Raw genomic sequence first — 20574 nt, forward strand, 5'->3', positions numbered from 1 at the left:
GGGTTTGATTTTGTGGCTTTTGGATGTTGAAGGCAGTGCATGGTGGTTGAGAGGCTGGTCCTAGGTTCCCCCAGTGTTGTTTCAGTAGCCTCAGAGGCTGGTGTTGGGTTTTTTGGAATTCCAGAGGCTGTTGTTCATCCCCTGGGTAATTGAGAGGCTACTGGTTTTTGGGTTCCTGGGTTTTTCGTTTGATGGTGAATATGGTACACAACATCAATATGCTTATCAGCTACCATCCTGACAAAACCGAAGAGCTAACCTCTGTTGTTTATCTTTTGCGCACTATATAATCTTTTAACATCACCAACAAACATGAGCTTCCTTTTCAAAACATTAGCATGAACCCACTCTGAAAGTCTTTAAAAATAAAAATATTGTAATGTCTGGAGGGGTCTTTTTATGTAGGATTAGTTGAAGACTCACTCAAAGACAGGAAATATTCTGTGTTGTCAAGAGACATAATCTGGTTCTGTTTAGTATCAAGGTTGGTGTTTCCATTGTATGGTAAAAATAGTAAATGATTGGAATTAAGGGTACTTGGGGTCGATATTTGGTGAGGGGAGGGAAATGTTCATGATGGATGAGAGGATGTTGTTAAAGGTGAGAATATATCTGGGGTCGTCTATATATGATTGTGGGTTGTGAGGGGAAAACCAGAGGTATAATGTTTGATATGTTGGCATATGGGTTGTGAAGGGAAAATCTTATGTTTTTTTTTTATATATAATTAATATAGATATACAGATGAGTTTGTGTGCATCTCGATTAATTCTATATTTTATAAGTTTAAAAAAAAAATCATATATTTGCTTTGAGATGTTAGAGGTTGAATCAAGTTCATAATTCATTATTGATATAAACTATCAGCTAATCTTGAATTTTTACTTGTAATTAGTGATGCAGTTGGAAATAATATAAGAAAGAAAGGAAGTTCAAAAGTAATACAAAATAATTCTAAATTTTATTGCTGATTTTTTTCTCTTTAAATAGTCTATCCCCATAAGTGATTTACAACAGCTTAAAAATCTAAAAACTGACCTAAGTAACTAGAAAATCCAAAAATAAAGGGAAATTAAGGCAATAAAAATACTAAACAAATTAAATTCGATAATAATAATAAAAAACAAAACAAAACAGACGTAAACACCACCTTATGGACTTTCAAACCGTGGTTGGTTACAATCAGCATACCTCTCTTTATAGAACTGGGCCTATTGCATTTCCTGGAAAAAAAAAATCAGCATGCCCCTTTATAGAACGTTATAGGTTTTTTTCCAGGTCAGTCACCCTATGTGACTCGAGCCTTTTCTTAGACTTAGCGCAATATTCTCTTCAATTCACAAATATCCATTTAAGGTTATTCACATACCTTAATTATAATAGATTTATAATTGACTAATCAATTGGAATCGAATGCCTTGGAGTTTGGTGTGAGCAAATTACAATTCGGTAGCTCTTGTTCACTTGTTATATTATTCATATAAATTGTAGACACACACAGTAGTACAAGTAACAGAAGAGTTGTAGTCACTGTAACATTGACATTGCAAAGTAATACATAAAAAAAAACAAAATATAACACCATACATCACATATCAAAGCTGAGATAGAAAAACTTGGAAATAAGATAACATAAGGCACGCTCTTCGACACAGTCACTCTTGCAAACATAAACTGACAGATATTAATATTGCACCAATCATATTATGCACTTGTGATCTATTTATGGCGAGAAAGAGCCACTGCAGACAACGAGATTAGCAGTATGAACACAACTACTCCAATGAAGGATCCAATCAAGGAGCCAGAGATACGCTCGCAGAAGGAGTTGAATTGTTGGCAGATGGCAGACCAATTTGTCCTCACATTCCCTTGGTGTGCTAAGTACACAATAGCTGCCGCTGCAGAAGCTCCGGCGGACAAAAGACCAAGCATTGCCTACATGATGGTAACCTCAATTCCATTAGAAATCTCATGATGCTTAATCTTTGTGTAGTTTATGCCTTGACAAAGCGAATGTTTTGTTTTCAGATAGTCCGTGGTTAATTTAAAAGTTAATAATACATTTTATGTGTTCACCACTACTGTTTGCTTGGCTATTTGAAAGCACCCATAATTGTCTATATTTTTATAGAACTTTTTTGTTCGTGCATTAGAAAATAAGTTTATCTTCAGGAATTGCATGATAACTTATAATTAAGCTTTAGTGTTATACCGTATCAAGGATGATCAAAAGAATTCTACTGTTTTGTGCTTTGCTCCTCACAATGTTGAAGATGGAAAATGGGAGAGAAAAAAGCAGATAGGCGCTTACAACGCCATTGGCAACCACAAAAAACCTGTTGACAGGGCAGTTTGAAAATATTAATCCATGCAGTAAATCTAAAAATAAAAATAAAAAAACTCTTATGAACAGCGAAGAACTAATGCATATCAGAATTCTTACGTGAACGTTGGAAGATCATCGTACTCGGCCCTGAACCGAATAAACTGTGTGAAGAAAGGAAGTGTTTCATTAGTTGTTGCCATGGAAATTGCACTCCCTAGGGTACCAATGAATGCAAGTATCCTCAAGATGAAATCAAGTATAGCCACCCCTCTGTTCACCGCGGCTTTCGGGGCTGAACTCTTTCCCTCACCGAGCTCAATGGGACCTGCCTTCATTTTGGCTATAGGGAAATGAGATGTTATAGCACTTCTACAGTATAAAAGGGATCGAAAGCTTTTAAGAGAGGCCTGAGCACTTGCAAATGTCTTGTATGTGCATAGTCGAGAAGACTGAATAGGGTATTTATATGCATGGCAGCAATATACAAATATAGTAATTAATATATGGTTGGCCAGCTGTTATTGCCATAAGAGTTCCCTGGCCAAGCTAGCATTAGGGTTGTTTACAAAAGAGATACCACCTGCCGTACTTGCTCTAGCATTAACTAATTAAATGTTCCTTATATTTTGAGTATATGGGGTCTGAGGTCACTACGTCCCCCTCTACCAACTCCACCAAACCACATGCTCGAAAGTGGCTTCTATTCGAGAGCTCGCTTCTTTTTCTGCATTCCACCTGGTGGGAGCTACACGGAGTTTGGGGCGGTTAACATTATCAAGAACAGAGTCTAAAGGAAGCGACACTTGTAGATTTATTTACTTATTGAATCACAAATCATTCGGTGAACCTAGCTATAGATGTTAGAACAAATCCACTTAGAGCCGTACCTTTTTTTTTTTGTGGGCATGATTATGTATAGTTATTAGATTATGAATCCCAAGTTAATTATTGTTTGCTTTTCTTTGATAAGTTGTCAGGCTTTATACCTATGGCTATGGACACCCTAATGACTTGTTAACATGCAAATATCTCTAATTAATGGTAGTGACAAGTGGACATGTAGTTGGTGTTCGATTGCAAAAATCATCAACGAATCCACTTGGTTGTAAGATTAGTCACCAAAACAAAACAACAAGAAGAAGATTTGTATTCATATATATCGTGGATTTATCTAAAAAAAAAAGGGGATGACAATGGCAATCAAAATCGATGGTTGACTATTCAAGCTGAGCATGAATAGTTAAGATTTTTTAGTTAAAAAATGCATGATTATGATTCAATTATGATTAATTAATATAATCGAATTATTGATTTTTCATGATAAAGAGAATAATATATATTTTTTTATATTTAGTTCTGAAAAATCACAATCATGTCAATATTGATTATAAATTAATAGCTAGTCAAATAATTAAATCATGTCACTACCAGAAAACCGGAGAAAAGCAACGGAATTACCGACGGAAATATTCCGTCGGTAATTAATACCGACGGACATAATTCCGTCTCAAAATCGGTCGGTATATACCGACGGAATCATTCTTTCGGTAATGCCGTCGGTATATACCGACAGAATATTTCTGTCGGTATATACCGTCGACTTCACCGACGGAATATACATTTCGTCTGGAAATACGCAACGGCATGGTGACGTCAGACTATTTTACCGACGGAAAGTACCGAGGGATTCAAACTGTGATAGCCGTACAGTGACGTGGCGATGTCACCGACGGCATCACCGACGGAATGAATCCGTCGGTGAGTCCGTCGGAAAAAGCCATTATATGCACCCACCTGCCGACACTCTCATCCTCTGTTTCTCCTTCTTCTTCTTTCCCATCCCACCTCTCCCCTCCCAAACTCCTCCCAAACTGCAGCCAAACACCCATCCCAAACTCTCCACTATTCTCAACACGAGCACTCAAGTTTCTTATATCTTGTACGTGGTCACAATACCCGTTTCTTGTAAATTTTATCATTTTTTTGTAAGTAAATCTATCCTTTTTAATTAGTTTTAATATTTAATTGTGAATTTTATTGTTTTAGTATATGTATTTTGTTAACGTTTGTACTTGTTTAATTGTTATTTGTCAAAGAAACTTGTAGTATGAATGTATAATTTTGTAGTTGTTATAGGTTGTTTTAGATTTTGTCAAATTATATTTGTTTGTAAATTGTTGAAATTTTGTTTGAATTACACCGAATTAAATGTGTCGTTGTGATGAAATAAATAATTAATAGCTTATTTAAGTGTCTTGTTTAATTATTATCAATTATATTTCGAAGTTGTGAGTAATTCTGTAAATTTATATATGTATAAATTTGTATGTATGAACGTTGATAGTTGATAATTGATAATGAATATTTAACATAAGTGTTGTTTTAGTTTGTTGGATAATGTCGGGGAAAACCAATATTTTTGTTATGTTTTATAGAGGTTCAATAGAAGTCATGGATGATCGTTCATGGATGTATCGGAACTCACCCCAAGGATTGCGGAGGATGGATTATTGTAACGGTGTCCAGGGTTTTATTAATTTCGCAACATCTATTCCGAGGAATTTTACTGATGGCGGTATTAGGTGTCCATGCAGGAAGTGTAAAAATTTAAAGTTTCTGCATCAAGATGTTGTAACGATGCATCTTCTAACCAAAGGGTTCATGGAAGATTACCTGTGTTGGTATGCTCACGGAGAACTATTTGTTCCTGATGAGAGCATGGAAGAACAGGTGGTTGGGTCAACTTTTAGTGCTAGTAACATGCATGAAGTTGGAAATGAGAACAGTAATCCCTACAGGAATATGGTTATGGATGCAATGAGAATGAGTGAAGATAATGTCAGGGGATGTCCAATCGTAGAAGAAGAACCTAATGCAGATGCAGCAAGGTTTTTTGATCTGTTGAGAGATTCTGACGAACCATTATGGGATGGCTGCACGAACCACAGTAAATTATCAGCCGTAGCACAGGTGTTCACCATCAAGTCAGATCACGGGTTGAGTGAGGCCGGTTATGACAAGATTATTGAATGGGCGAGAAGCATTTTACCTGAAGGGAACAGGCTGAAAGAGAACTTCTATGCTGCCAAGTCCATGATGAAACCCCTCGGTTTAGGATACCAGAAAATTGATATATGCCCTAACTTCTGCATGTTATACTACCTTGAAAATGCCGAGATGACCGAGTGCATGACGTGCGGGCATTCCCGTTACAAACCCAGAACTGGTAGAGGGAAGACTCTCGTGGCATATAAAAAACTTAGATACTTCCCAATCACACCTAGACTGCAGAGGTTATTGGTATGACACAACTGACAGAGGAATCAGAGTAGATCCTCACTATGGTCTCGTTGAAATCAATTCAAAAGCTAGACACCGCAACGTAAACGACGTCTTTGTTTTCGCAAAGCAATGCCAACAAGTTTATTACACATACACCCCTTCCTTTAGAAAGGACCGATCAAGAGTTGATTGGTTATCCGTTTTAAAAACAAAACCCAAGGGTCGTGTCGAGGTTGTTCAGGATGAGAACGAAGACACAAGTGTGCTAGATGAAGTCTTTCAAGCTAGTGAGTTGGTTGAACCATACCGAGTTGCTCCGTCGATTGACTTAGAAGAAAATTTGAATTTTCGCGTTTTCAACGATAGTCTTGTTGATGTTGACGCAGAGGAGTTGAATGTTGTTCTGAGCTCCACTAGTGGAAAAAAGAATGTTGTTGAAGAAGATGATAACGAAATTGAAGAGTGCGATGAAGCTGATGATAACAATTCAATGGAGGACGAAGATGAAAATTCCGACTAACTAAACATGTTATAAAGTTTTATTTTTATAATGTAATAATTTAAAACATGAAATATTTATTCTTCTTTAAGGGTCAGCCGTTGTTATTATGTTGTGTGTGTTTTTTAGTTAGCAATTCAAGATTTTTTGAGAGGGTTACATATAAAAAATAAGAAAAATTTACCTTTTCACCGACGTATATACCGACGGACTATAACCCGTCGGTATTTCACAGAGAGTTGCAAAAAAATTACGGGATTTTGCCACATTCACCGACGGATATACCGACGGAATATAACCCGTCGGTATTTCACAGAGAGTTGGAAAAAAATTACGGGATTTTGCCACATTCACCGACGGATTTCCGACAGCTTTTCTGACGCCAATACCGACGGCATCACCGACGGAATTGTCCGCACGCATGTCTGACACGTGTCCGTCTGCACTATCACCGACGGCATTTCCGACGGATTACCGACGAATCTAAAAGTTTGGCGGGATTTTCGAACTTTTTTGGTGCGCATTTCAATTAATTTCCGACGGAATTACCGACGGAAATTAATTGCACCGACAGCAATTAAGGGCCGTCGGTAATTCCGTCGGAATTTCCCTATATATACCGCCCCCCCACCCCCCCCCGCACCGTCTCCTCCTTCCCCTCCTCTCCCCCCCTCGTCTCCCCCTCCCTCTCCCCGTCGTCTCCCCCTCGTCTCCCCCTCCCTCTCCCCTCCCTCTCCCCGTCGTCTCCCCCGTCGTCTCCTCTTCTCCCTTCCTCTTCTCCCTTTCTCTTCTCCTCTTCTCCCCCTCTTCTCCTTTCACTTCTCTTCTCCTCTTCTCCCTTTCTCTTCTTCTCTTCTCAAGTGTGATCTTCTTCTCTCATTTAGTTTCAAAAGGTATGTATTTTTTTTTCTTTATCTTTGTATTTTTTATTTTAATTATGATTATTTTTTTTGGTGTTCTTTGTTTTGTATATTGTTTGTAGATAAAATCTTAAATTCAACATATTATTAAGGTAAGCATTTTTTATTCCCAAATTTATTTTGAATTGATATAATGTTTCTTAATTTTGTGTGTTGTGTAGTGTTTTTTAGTTTTTTAATTTTATTTATTAATTTTAGTTTTTTAGTTTTGATATTATTGTTTGTATTGTTATAATTGTTATTGTTGAATTTATGTTAAAAATGTTAGTTTATAAATATAATTGTTATTGTTGATTTATTTTAAAAATGTTAGTTTATAAATATAATTGTTATTGATGATTTATTTTAAAAATGTTAATTTATATATATAGAATTGCATTTAATTATTAGTGTATCTTAATTTAGGATATTATTGTTTGTATTGCTATAATTGTTATTGTTGAATTTATGTTAAAAATGTTAGTTTATAAATATAATTGTTATTGATGATTTATTTTAAAAATGTTAATTTATATATATAGAATTGCATTTAATTATTAGTGTATCTTAATTTAGGATATTATTGTTTGTATTGCTATAATTGTTATTGTTGAATTTATGTTAAAAATGTTAGTTTATAAATATAATTGTTATTGTTGATTTATTTTAAAAATGTTAGTTTATAAATATAATTGTTATTGTTGATTTATTTTAAAAATGTTAATTTATATATATAGAATTGCATTTAATTATTAGTGTATCTTAATTTAGGATATTATTGTTTGTATTGCTATAATTGTTATTGTTGAATTTATGTTAAAAATGTTAGTTTATAAATATAATTGTTATTGTTGATTTATTTTAAAAATGTTAGTTTATAAATATAATTGTTATTGATGATTTATTTTAAAAATGTTAATTTATATATATAGAATTGCATTTAATTATTAGTGTATCTTAATTTAGGATATTATTGTTTGTATTGCTATAATTGTTATTGTTGAATTTATGTTAAAAATGTTAGTTTATAAATATAATTGTTATTGATGATTTATTTTAAAAATGTTAATTTATATATATAGAATTGCATTTAATTATTAGTGTATCTTAATTTAGGATATTATTGTTTGTATTGCTATAATTGTTATTGTTGAATTTATGTTAAAAATGTTAGTTTATAAATATAATTGTTATTGTTGATTTATTTTAAAAATGTTAGTTTATAAATATAATTGTTATTGTTGATTTATTTTAAAAATGTTAATTTATATATATAGAATTGCATTTAATTATTAGTGTATCTTAATTTAGGATATTATTGTTTGTATTGCTATAATTGTTATTGTTGAATTTATGTTAAAAATGTTAGTTTATAAATATAATTGTTATTGTTGATTTATTTTAAAAATGTTAGTTTATAAATATAATTGTTATTGTTGATTTATTTTAAAAATGTTAATTTATATATATAGAATTGCATTTAATTATTAGTTTATCTTAATTTAGGATATTATTGTTTGTATTGCTATAATTGTTATTGTTGAATTTATGTTAAAAATGTTAGTTTATAAATATAATTGTTATTGTTGATTTATTTTAAAAATGTTAGTTTATATATATAGAATTGCATTTAATTATTAGTTTATCTTAATTTAGGATAAAATAATTAAATGAATGTTCATAGTTGTAATTCTATATGATGTTATTGAATAAAATGTTGTGTTGATGATGATGAGTTGGGTTGAGATCCAGGATGATTGGATCGGGATGTGAAATAAAATTGGAAGTGTAATATGATTTTGTCGACAACTTGGGACCCCCCCAGTACAGGGGAGACTCTGTCGAATTTTTTTTTAAATAATCGAAGTTAATTATTCGTATACATGTGTGTAGATGCGTAGAATGAAATCGACAGCACGTCGTCAGAAGACGGTTGCAGCTAGTTCTTCTAGCAGCGAGGAGGACGTATCCTTAGGTGCTGATCACGGCGAGGAATCTACGCCAACTTGTGATGCTGCCTCTTCTAGCGCGGTTTCACAGCGCAGAAGCGGTGTGCCTTCACAGCGGGGTCAATTCACCCGCAAGTACCAGGCACAATGGAAGGATGACCTCTCAATGTAAGTTTGTTTAGGTTTTAGTTTTTTTTTTATATACTTATAACATAATTTATGAACAACTAATTAATATTAATTACTACTTTTATTTAATTTCAGGTTTACAAACATTGAGGCTGCAAGGACTATAACATTGGCGTTTAAATCGTCGATGGAGATTCCATTGTTTCAATGGAGCCAGGTTTCCAAACATCCTGAGTGGAAACCTAATATCGATGCATGGTTTAAGCGATTTCAGGTCGGTGTTAATTTTTAATTTCCAGCTTATTTTTAATAAATGATTTTTATAATTTTATATCTTGTACTATTTTTATTTTATATGAATTATTTATATACACAGAACAAATTTGAGTGGGATAGGGCGGACAACAATGTTGTGAGGAGGGTATGGGAGAATCACGCGGCAACTAGGTAACATCAAAAATAATATTTATTTTTGTTTTATAATTTAATGTTTTAAATTCTAATTTGTTACTATGGAAGTAGGTTGCGTGATTTTTGGTATGACACCCAAAAAAAATCAAAAAAACATGCGAGGGATAACGGTCTTGAAGGATGGAATGAGGTGGCGGTTTGGCAGGAATTCAAACCGCCATTCATCTCGAGGGAAATATGGACGGCATATATTGAGCACGTGACCTCAGAGCGGTTCTCACGGCGCTCACAGTCTGGCGCCGACAACCGGAACCGGCAAATTTATGGTTCGGTGACCACGCACACTGGCGGATCCGTCCCATTCAGCGCACATGCAAAGCGGATGGTAAGATTAATTTTATTGAAATATATCGATAATTAATTTGTCGTTCCTTATAATATATTTAACTTTCAACCTATTTTTTCCTTACAGGCTGCGTCTCTTGGACGTGAACCGAGTCCAATGGAGCTGTTTCTAGAGACGCATGTGCGGAGTCAAGACCGCCAAAAAGGGGTGCAGCAGTTCGTGGACAACCGTGCTCAGCACTTCGTGGTATGTTCGTTCATTCATTTTATTTTGTAAGTTATTATTTTCTTGAATTGCATCTTGAATTGCATTTGATGATTTTTTTACCGATGGAATTTTCAGGAGACCTATAATAGCCGGTTGAGGGAGAGATATGGGGACAATCCGTCGACCCATCCAGATTTCGATCCAGATTTGTGGATGGAGGCGGGATCGTCTGGTGGACCCGATAAAAACAGGGTCTACGGGCTCTCCAACACTACGGCTGACAACTTGCGTTCGACTCGTAGTGTCTCAACTGTTGGAAGCTCTCCATCAGTATCGAACACCCAGTCTGAGGAGTTCATTGCGTTGAAACAACAATATCAACAACTCTCGACGAATTATGATGAGCTCCGTCAAATAGTCATGGAGATGAGATCAAAGATGGGTGACGATACTTGTGCAGCTTCTTTTTGGCCGTTTGGTCCCGGGAACAACCATCCTCCTCCTCCTCCTCCAGCTCCGCCGCTATTCTAGTTTAATTTTGTTTTTTAAACACATTAAACTTGTAATGAATATTATTACTTTTACATTTTTTATGTTTAATGCATTTTTATTTGTTTATTAATGTTTTTTACAATTAATAAATTATTTTTTTTATATATTTCAAATATTTACCGACGGATATACCGACGGAAAATATCCGTCGGTATTTAACAGAGAGTTGGCGAACAATTACCATCCATGCCATCGTTACCGACGGCATCACCGACGGATAATATCCGTCGGTGATTAACGACGGCCATACCGACGGCTAATATCCGTCGGTATTAGACAGAGAGTTGCAACAAAATTACAAGTCATGCCATAAATACCGACGGAAACCCCGTCGGTGATGCCGTCGGTAATTACCCTTAAAAGTATCGATGGATTGGCCGTCGGTAATGTTCCCGCGAGGAATTTTTTTTGGCGCGCGTATCCGTCTGTATTACCGTCGGTGTGTCCGTCGGTGAATGGTTTTTTTTATTTGCGACAGAATTAGCGACGGAAATGGGATTTACCGACGACTGTTTTACCGACGGACGTGATCCGTCGGTGAATCCGTCGGTATTGTTTTCACCGACGGAGTTCATTGCTATCACCGACGGAATTAATCCGTCGGTAAAACTGGATAATGTTGTAGTGTGTTATTGAGACATTTTTCCATGTTGGAACAACCTAGCTATTTATGATTGTTATTATCATGTACGGATATTCTTACATAAACCTTCAGAATATCTTTTATATGGAAAATCTATTTAGTTGTTGTTATATATATATATATATATATAAACTAAAGTGGAAACGGAAGAAGTCATTGTGGCTATGGAATTATTTTACTATTCACTGTAAAAAGGTATTTTCATCTTTTTATACTACACATTAATCATTATAAGTTTGTTTGGTTGTATTTTCATCTTTTCTAGATTTTAATGATAAAATAACCCCAAACAAAAAAAACTAACATTATCGAGTAGGGGTATGTAAGTCTTTTCCTTTATTATATACAATTAAATTACAAATATGCCCTTGGGGCAAAAGAAATAATCTATAGAATTAAAGGCGTTTGGTTCTTTTTATCTCGGGTTTTTTTTTCAATTGTTGGTTTGATCAAGGATAATAATATCATTTCACATTTAATTAATATTACTTTAATTAAAAAAGTCGTTGGTGCATGTTGTGCAAGCACCATCACATGGGAGGTGCCTTCCATTGGTGAAGAATATTCTTTCATTGTCTCATTTGATTCTTTTTCATGTCTTTTTCCTTCTTTAGTGGGATATATGTGTTTATCTCCAGTGAGCCTTCCTTTCTTTCTTCATTTCTCTCTCCTACCCTAAAAAATAAAATCTAGTTCTCAATGTTATTGGTGTTTCAAATTTAGTCCTTCTAGTTTTGATTTTTTATTTTGGTCAATTTTCCCTTTGTTAAAGTTTTATTTATCTTCAATTCTAATTTTTCATACATAATGTTTTTCAATTTGATCATTGTTTTGATTTTTTTTTCTCTTTTATCAAAGTTTTTATGTATTTCAATTTCATCTATCATATCAAGTTTATGATTTTTTTTTTTAGTTTAACGTGGGTGTCCAAGCCAACTTGCGCGTACCTCGACTAATCCCACGGGCCTTGAAGTTAACGACCATGTAAGCCTCCAGTGGCTATCATATAAGCAACCACAGGGCTCGAACCTAAGACCACAGAGGGAGCAAACCTCTTGGTCCCAAGCTCTTACAACTAGGTCACCACCTAGATGGTTATGATTTTTTTTTTTAATAGTAGTGGTGGTGGTGGTGATAGTGGTGATAATAATAGTAATAGTGATAATAATGTTAATAGATGATGATGATGATGATGATGATACCGCCAATAATAGTAATAATAATTGTTCTAATAATAATAATAATAATAATTACCATTAGCATTACTACAACTACTACTACTACTATATATAGTAATAGTAATAATAACAATGATAGTAATAAGAGTGATAATTCATCTTTCACTGTTAGATTTGTTAGGGATTGAATTTCATTATTTTTCCATGTATGGTGGTTCTTGTCTAATGACCTGGTTGCGGTTTGAAAAGTTGATGTGGCCTAACGTCCTAATTTTTGCCTTATTGCTTTTTTTGTTTTTGATTTCATCATTCAACATTAACTTTTTAAATAAAAAAGGCTTTGTGATTTTCTTAATTTTTTTTTATATTGGATTAACCCAATCTCTTCACTTGGGCTATATGTTTTGCAGGTTAACATGAGTTGACTCGTCCATTATTACTTACATATCTATCACACTACCTCAGATTGACTTGATCCTAGTTTTTTTTTTGTCTATTTCTTTTTCAATTATATACTTTTTCTAGGTTATCTTGGTCTTTTTTAAAAAAAAATTTATACGTTTATTATCATTGTCAATTTTTATCATCTAATTAAAATAAAATTAACTTACTAAACCCTATCAAGATTATAACTCAAGTCATTTGTTTTTTATTTATCTAAAACATGTTTACAGTGTTTAAACATCATTTTTTCTACAGAGAAAAATACAAACCTACAACATATAACGTGCTAGTATCTAGTATTTTTCTATTGTTAATTTTCTTGTTGATATTTGTTAAATTTTGTTCACTTAGATTTCTTTAAAAATAAAACGGATGTCAATATCAAATAAATAAATAAAAATGGATGGTTAATGGTTAATTGAATGAATAACTATAAAACAGCATGTAAGTTATATTATTTGTTTTGTTTTAATTACTATTGGTCCGTCATGTTATTCTATCAATAGTTTATTAATTTATAATATTTTTTACTCTAGCGTTTGTAAATGATAGGTAACAACTTGTTACCAATCCACTTATCTTGACCAATTTTAAGTTGAGTTCTAAAATATATATTGGACCAACACAAATGATAAAATTAGGTTTCAACCCTTTAATTCAAAATTAGGCACAAGAATAGGTTTCAATCCTTTTATTCAAAACTCTTGTTCACTTTTTATTTTTATTTTTATTTTTATCCATTTCCCTACATTTTAAAGGCTATAACCCTAATATTTGAGAATTATAATTTTTATTCACGCTATACATTACATCACAAACTCCAAATTTTTGGGAGTGTTTCGGAACGTGGTGCAAATCATATTTTTTAAAATTTAAAATTTTATTTTTGTTTAAAATAATTTTTTTTATATTTTCAGATCATGTGCTGAGGTTTGAATTGATTTTTAAAAAATAAAAAAAAATTATTTTAATATATTTTTAAATAAAAAATACTTTAAATTATTATAACTATCACAATTTCAAACTCATCCCTTGAATCCTCAGTGGAACCACAAAGATTTTGGATTGATTTTCTCATCCGGGAAGCTTGGAGGTATGCTTTCTTTTTTATCCATTAAGCAAGACAGGGAGCTCGCTTTTCGTGAGGACTGAAGGTGAACGAGAACGGCTGTCGAGGAAAAGAACGGCCACCTCTTTTTAAGGGAATAGACCTAGAACATACGTTGGACACGAGGAGATTTTGAAGTGGCCGACATGGAATCTAACATGTGTTATTTGGACATTTTCACAGGTTTTTAGCTCCCTGTTTCCAATCCGGACAATAGAGTTGTTAAAACTTGGAGTTTTGGATTTTTCACTTTCTATCATAGTTGCCACCCCATTAGCGCATGTTTGGTAATTTTTTATTTAAAAAATATATTGCCATTATTTTTTAAAGATTTTTTATTTAATTTTTATATTAGTATGTCAAAGTTATAAAAATCACTAATTTATATATTTTAAAATATAAAATATTTTTAAAACACATATAAACATAAGTACACAACATCAAATAAGTTTTATATCATTTAAAAAGTGTTTGAGAGTATTGTAATAATTATTTTTTAAAATATCTTATATTTGAACATACATCAAAATAATATATTTTTATTTTTTAAAATTATTTTTTATATCAATACATTAAAACAATTCAAAAATATAAAACATAATTCCAAATACAGCATTAATCACCTCATCAACTTGTGAGCTATCTGGTCACCCTTGATCAACATTACTATTGTTTTATTTATTGATATTATCCAACCAAGTTTAAACTAAATTTAACAAAGTCCACTGAGTCACTGGCTGAAAAGAAGACATATATCAATATCTATCGCTTGAAATATGAAAACCAATTCCCATGGTGGAAAAAAAAAACCGCACTTGAAAGATCCGGATGCACAACATTTCGAGGAGGGGAAAAAAATAAAAAGAAAGCCATGATGAAGAGGATAAACTTATCAGACGCAAGATAAACTTGGTTAGATATTAGGATATACACAATCAAAACAAATGGCATATCAACAAGTAAACTACTAGTACTATCAGCACCCAAGAAAAAACCTTCTACTCAAAAAGGATCTGCAGCTCAACAACAATTCCAAATCTCAACAGCAATAAAAATTGGCACTGGATCATGCTAGCACCTTTCTCAACATCTCCAGATATTCGTGGGAAGAAATCCGCAAAAACAACAAAGCTTCTTCAACCATAATAACAACATAGCTTCCACCATTTATCTAACTGCAAGAAAAATTTCAGGCTTTTACTTCAACCCCTGGCTAACATCACATCCAAGTGGTCCAGACTACCATTGGATGAAGATCCTTCCAGCCCAAAAGCTTTCTTCCCATTCCTGTCGCTGTAAAGATCTTCTTGTTTATATGGATGGTGATTGTGGGCAACCTGATGCAGATGGAGCATCGCAATCATGCTAACTGTGAATAAAGCAGCATTGCCCAATAGGCCACCAACATGATCCAATTTGAGGGATTTCTTTGCAAATTCAAAACTCGAAAGGAGAACTTTGATCACTGTGTTAGGCCTCTTCCCTTCACGCCTAATCAGGTTCTCACCTAATGGGCTTGTAGGAGAACCATAAAGGTTTTCAGGGGACACAAATTGACTTGCATCATGTACATCCCCGACAAATGCCAGAGCTTCTTCAATTACTTTGTACTTCTTACCATGGTGTTCAGCCAATCTCATAGCCAGAATAATCCTGCTTTGTTCTAGTCGAGCAATTGCAGCATCTATCTCAGCCCGCTGATGTATTTGTACTGTCTGCATAACAGAAGAAATGACATAAATATCCAATGATGCATGAGTATGAAATGTGAAGCAAAGAGTTCTACCAACATAAATTGAAGCATAAGAAACAAAAGCCAATATACTTGAGGGAGCATCACTATTGGCACCTAGAACAACTCAACCAAGCACTGTCCCAAACATTCTTCTCATTGTAGGACCAGATGACTTCCGTTTACTGTAATCAATCTTGCATGATTACCAGTTCTGACTCACTCCATTCTCTTTGAGACTACCAATTGAAGCTATGCTATCCCCAACATCAGCAGAGCTTATCTATCTAATTACAATCAGTCAGATATGTTTAGCGCCCCCCCCCCCTACCAATTGAAGCTATGCTATCCCCAACATCAGCAGAGCTTATCTATCTAATTACAATCAGTCAGATATGTTTAGCGCCCCCCCCCCCCCCCCCCCCAGAATAACTGACCATTTGTGATCTGAAATGATTTCAGAAGGCTTTATTTGACCAGGCATTTCAGAAGTCCTTTTTGCCATTCAGATCTTCCTGGGGTTACCACTTCAACGCAGTCCTTAACACTCACATCTTCTCCAGTACCTCAATAGGTCCACTATATTCTTCTGACAGCACTTCGACCCACTCAGACCCTAAAAACTAGATTCACTTTTGCTGGACAATCGATGCACCATCGACAAAAGGGAACCTACTCCTTCATTGCAACCAGAAAACACAGAGCCGTGTCACGTTCTAACTATTTAGCATACTATCAAGGACAAAAGAGTCCTCTCCTCCACACTATCTCAAAGCATTCTTAACTGTAAAACAGTTGTATCCAAACAAGTTGTACACTACTTCTAGTCTTATTGAGTCTAGAAGGAACCAACACAATAATTATCAGATGCGTCTCACTTTCTCCAGTCCTTTCACATAAGTTCAACTCATTAAGCACCCCACAATATCAAAGCATGTCAGCAATCCACAAGCCTTACAATCATCTAATTACAATTATAAAATAAAGAACACTCTTTTGCCTAAATTTGATTAAGCTAGTCTGGTTCTCATAACAACCAATGCAGGCTAAATTAACAGGAAAACAAATATCAAAATCGAGTCGCAACCAAATTTATCAAACAAGCAAAATGATCAAAATCACTCAAATTAATAACAATAATTTCATGAATTCTCATAAAATTAATTACCAAACAATCAATAAATAGAAACCCTGGATTCAGATTTCTCTCCCTCCACCAATAATTTCACCAACCAATCATACCATACCCAAAACAAACCCACCAAAAGAAAAACCCCCCAAAAAAACTTCACAAATTCCCTTCATTTCCGACAAATTACTCGAAACCAAATAAAACCCACAAATACAAAAAAAAAAATCCCATAGACCCAAAAACCAAACTCACATGAAAGAACTCCAATTGATCTTCAAGATTCTCGAGAGCAGTCCGAATAGAGTTAAGACTCTTAGCCTCTTGAATGGTCGACAAGTCGTTCCCATCAACTCGAAAATCCTTAAAAAAAACGAACCCAGATGCCCGATTGTTGCTGTTGCTGTTGTTGTCTTCAAATCCGACATCGTTTTCGTTGTTGAGCTTCTTGTTGGTGGTGGTGGTGGTGGTTTTGAGGGATTTGATTGAGTGGAGGAAGTGAGAGCGTGAAATTGAGTGAATAGCGTCGCTCAATTTGTCGTGTAAGTCCCATATTTTTTCTAGGACAGCTTCTATTTCTTCGAGCTCCATGTCCCATTTCATTTCATTAGAGAGAAGAAGAGAAGAAAAAGGGAAGCAGGTAATCGAGAGGGAAAGAGGTTTTTTACTTGCACTCCAATTTTGGGTGCACTTAAATTTTGTAGGGGGGAAATGATTTTTGGGTGGGTTGGGGTTAGATAGGGCCCATTTCTTTGTTTAATCAATTTTTACCCATGCCTCTTTTAGCAAGTGCTTTATTAAAAACAAATAAAAAATAAATTTTTAAATGATAATATTTTTAAAATGTATATTTTACTGTAATATTAAATACGTGTTTTTTAAATATATTAAAATATTTTTTTTTTAATATTAATACATCAAAACTATAAAAAATCAATAAAAAAAATTAATTTATATTTTTTAAAATAAAACACACTCAAAAACAAAAATTATTATACTTCCAAACACCAACTTAATCATTATCTCTTAAATTGTGGTGAGTATTTGTTGAGACGGTATGATTTATATTAGAAAATTATTTTTTTTATTTTAAATTAAAATAAAATAAATGAAAAAAAAACTTATCAATTTAATTTTAATTTTAATTTGATTTTATATTTAAGTTCAATTTGAATTAATGAACCTTAGTTGAGCTAGTTTTTTACTGCTTTTGATTCACATTGCCTTTGTTTTATAAAAGGATCTTTAGTTTATAATGAATTTTTTTAATTGGTTTGGTTCAATTTCATTCGGTTTTTTAAGTTATTAAAATTTAAACCCAAACCAAACTGTTTTTTATAGGAGGAGACTTAGAATATGTTAGGCAGTGTGGTAGCGGTTACTTTTCAAATAACTTTTCGTGCTGAAATGCATGTAAATGATGTTTTTTTATTTTTTAAAATTATTTTTGACATCAGCACATCAAAACGATCCAAAACATACAAAATCATATTAAATTTTAGCAGAAAAAAAAAACCTAATGTGTGTTCATATAATTTTATACATTAACAAAATAATCATTGATCTATTTTCAATTCGCTGAGACAATTTGTACATGGCAACAATAAAAGGTGTGTTTGACATTGTATTTCAGAAGTGTTTTTTAAAAAAATTAAAATTTTTTATTTTTTTATTTCAAATTAATTTTTTTTTTTGATATTTTCATATTATTTTAATGTACTGATGTCAAAAATAATTTTTAAAAAATAAAAAAATATTATTTGATGTGTTTTGAAATGAAAAACACTTTAAAAAACAACCGCTACCACACTTCCAAACACACTTGAGTATATTATTTTTATAGTTTATATTTTATATTATTATTTTAGCATAATAGATTATTATGTCAACCTATATCATGTAGGTATGATCAAGGTTGTTAAAATCACGATTTTGACACGGCACGGAAAATACAAAACAAACTCGGATCGTAAAAACGGATCGTAAAATCGTAAGGAATTTTAAAATACATTAACAAAAAATTCATGCTTCAAATAAAAATTCATACATATACTATACAATTAATTTTTTTCTAAAATCATTCCATTATTCCATTAATAAAATCAATTCCATCATTCCATCATTACTAGATTTGCATTGCAGTGAAGAAGGTGTGAATATCATAATCAATTAATCATCACACATTTTCAATCTAGCTACAACAAAAATATATTACGTGTGGCTTTGAAAAAGGAAAAAGAAACGAACTCAATTCAAAAATGTATAAATGCATGAAGCAGAAAATTTTTTTGACTAACAATTATATCTATGAATTCCAACAACTGCAGTGAAGAAGCAGAAAAATTCTTTGATTAACAATTATATCTATAAATTCTAACAAGGTTCATACAACATCTACTCTCCATTATGCTAAACTTCTCAAGAAAAGAAACTTATGACTATATATGAAGGGTTAGCACTACAACTCAAAGAATCTTGCAGATAAAAGAAGATGGAAAGCCTAAAGAATGAACAAGCAGTACAAATAAATAAGTATATTAGTACTTGATATCAGGATTTTGGACCAATAATCTGTCATGATCTACATAAGTTTGCAGTAACAGTTTCTTATAGGGAGAAGAATCTGATAGCCTTTGTCACAAAGACATTTGCAATGTATCATCAAGCATTCCCCAGTTCTCTTGTCGTCACAGATTCTTCACAACCTGTCACTGCATTACTTTCCATCAAACCGACAGTCCACGTATCAAAATTTTGAATATATCCTAGGAAACAAAATTCATCCCAGAGTTAAGGTCAGTGCAATAGCTAGGCAGACTGGAACACGTTACAATCTAACTTTGATTTTGATCCAAATTTTCATGGAAATGAACAAAGTGGAAAATTAAAGATAAATGGTTGTACCTTGATTGCATTAGTGCTCTCTAGTTCAGTGATTTTACCATCTTCTTCATGATTTTCATGCAGTGGCTCTTCGTCTGCAGGCATTATAATTTCATCCCAGTATCCCACCACTGATTGATCTCCGTCATGTTGTTCCTCATTTTCTTCAGCCACTATTATTAAACACCAATTCCAAAATTTTCATTATAATTAGACCCAATTATCTTAGAGAACAATTAAAATTAACCCAAGAATCCAAAAAAGTAAAAAAAAAAAAAAAACTCAGATATCTACTTCTCTATAAGTATTTCAGAAACCCATTTTAATACTTCAGTGTGAGCTTACAACCATCAAGCCTTTGACTGTTAAAGCAGTAAATAGAGGGACAATGATGTGTTCTTCTCAACGTAAGGATTTCAAGTGGACGATGCAGGGAGTAAAAACGAGACAGAAAAAACCAGAGGCGAGATAGAAAAAACAAAGCTTGGGAATAAATTCTTACCTTATTCTCGAAAGGAAGCAAAACCAGAGGCGCTGAGAGAGTGGAGAGTGAAAAGTGGAGATTTAAGATAATTAAATTCAGAATTTCAGATCTTAAATATTCAGCAGACAATTAGTAAAAGTGGAGAGTAGAGAGTGGGAACAAGGGAAGGGGAAAGGGGGAACTGGGGAAGGGGAAAGGTGGAGGCGCTGCAGCTCTTTTATATTTCACGTGAAATCGTGAAATCGGTTCGTGTTTAACGTTTTTTCCGAGTTGAACCGATTTTATGCGAGTTTGACCGGGTTTGACTGATTTTACTGGTTTTCAAGTTTTAAACCTGATTTTATACATTTTATATGTTTTGACTCGTAAA

At 33.4% G+C, this 20574-nt stretch overlaps 2 protein-coding genes and 1 long non-coding RNA gene across 3 annotated transcripts; all 3 read right to left on the bottom strand.

Moving 5' to 3' along the window:
* Positions 1 to 1507: 1507 nt before the first annotated feature.
* On the bottom strand, positions 1508 to 2785 carry LOC7489808 (casparian strip membrane protein 6). The gene is made up of 3 exons (XM_002318333.4): positions 2447 to 2785; positions 2216 to 2339; positions 1508 to 1938 (listed from the first exon to the last, which is right to left on the bottom strand). Exons 1-3 carry the CDS (start codon positions 2662 to 2664, stop codon positions 1720 to 1722), a joined length of 561 nt encoding a protein of 186 aa, XP_002318369.1. The 5' UTR covers positions 2665 to 2785; the 3' UTR covers positions 1508 to 1719.
* A 12066-nt stretch (positions 2786 to 14851) lies between these two features.
* On the bottom strand, positions 14852 to 17538 carry LOC7489809 (plastid division protein PDV1). The gene is made up of 2 exons (XM_002318334.4): positions 17093 to 17538; positions 14852 to 15691 (listed from the first exon to the last, which is right to left on the bottom strand). Exons 1-2 carry the CDS (start codon positions 17438 to 17440, stop codon positions 15179 to 15181), a joined length of 861 nt encoding a protein of 286 aa, XP_002318370.3. The 5' UTR covers positions 17441 to 17538; the 3' UTR covers positions 14852 to 15178.
* A 1804-nt stretch (positions 17539 to 19342) lies between these two features.
* Positions 19343 to 20076, bottom strand: LOC127904125 (uncharacterized). The gene is made up of 2 exons (XR_008057013.1): positions 19742 to 20076; positions 19343 to 19548 (listed from the first exon to the last, which is right to left on the bottom strand). It is a non-coding gene; the product is annotated as an uncharacterized LOC127904125 (long non-coding RNA).
* Between the last annotated feature and the right edge of the window lie 498 nt (positions 20077 to 20574).

This window comes from Populus trichocarpa, chromosome 12, assembly GCF_000002775.5.
Source record: "Populus trichocarpa isolate Nisqually-1 chromosome 12, P.trichocarpa_v4.1, whole genome shotgun sequence".
Taxonomy (NCBI): Eukaryota; Viridiplantae; Streptophyta; class Magnoliopsida; order Malpighiales; family Salicaceae; genus Populus; species Populus trichocarpa.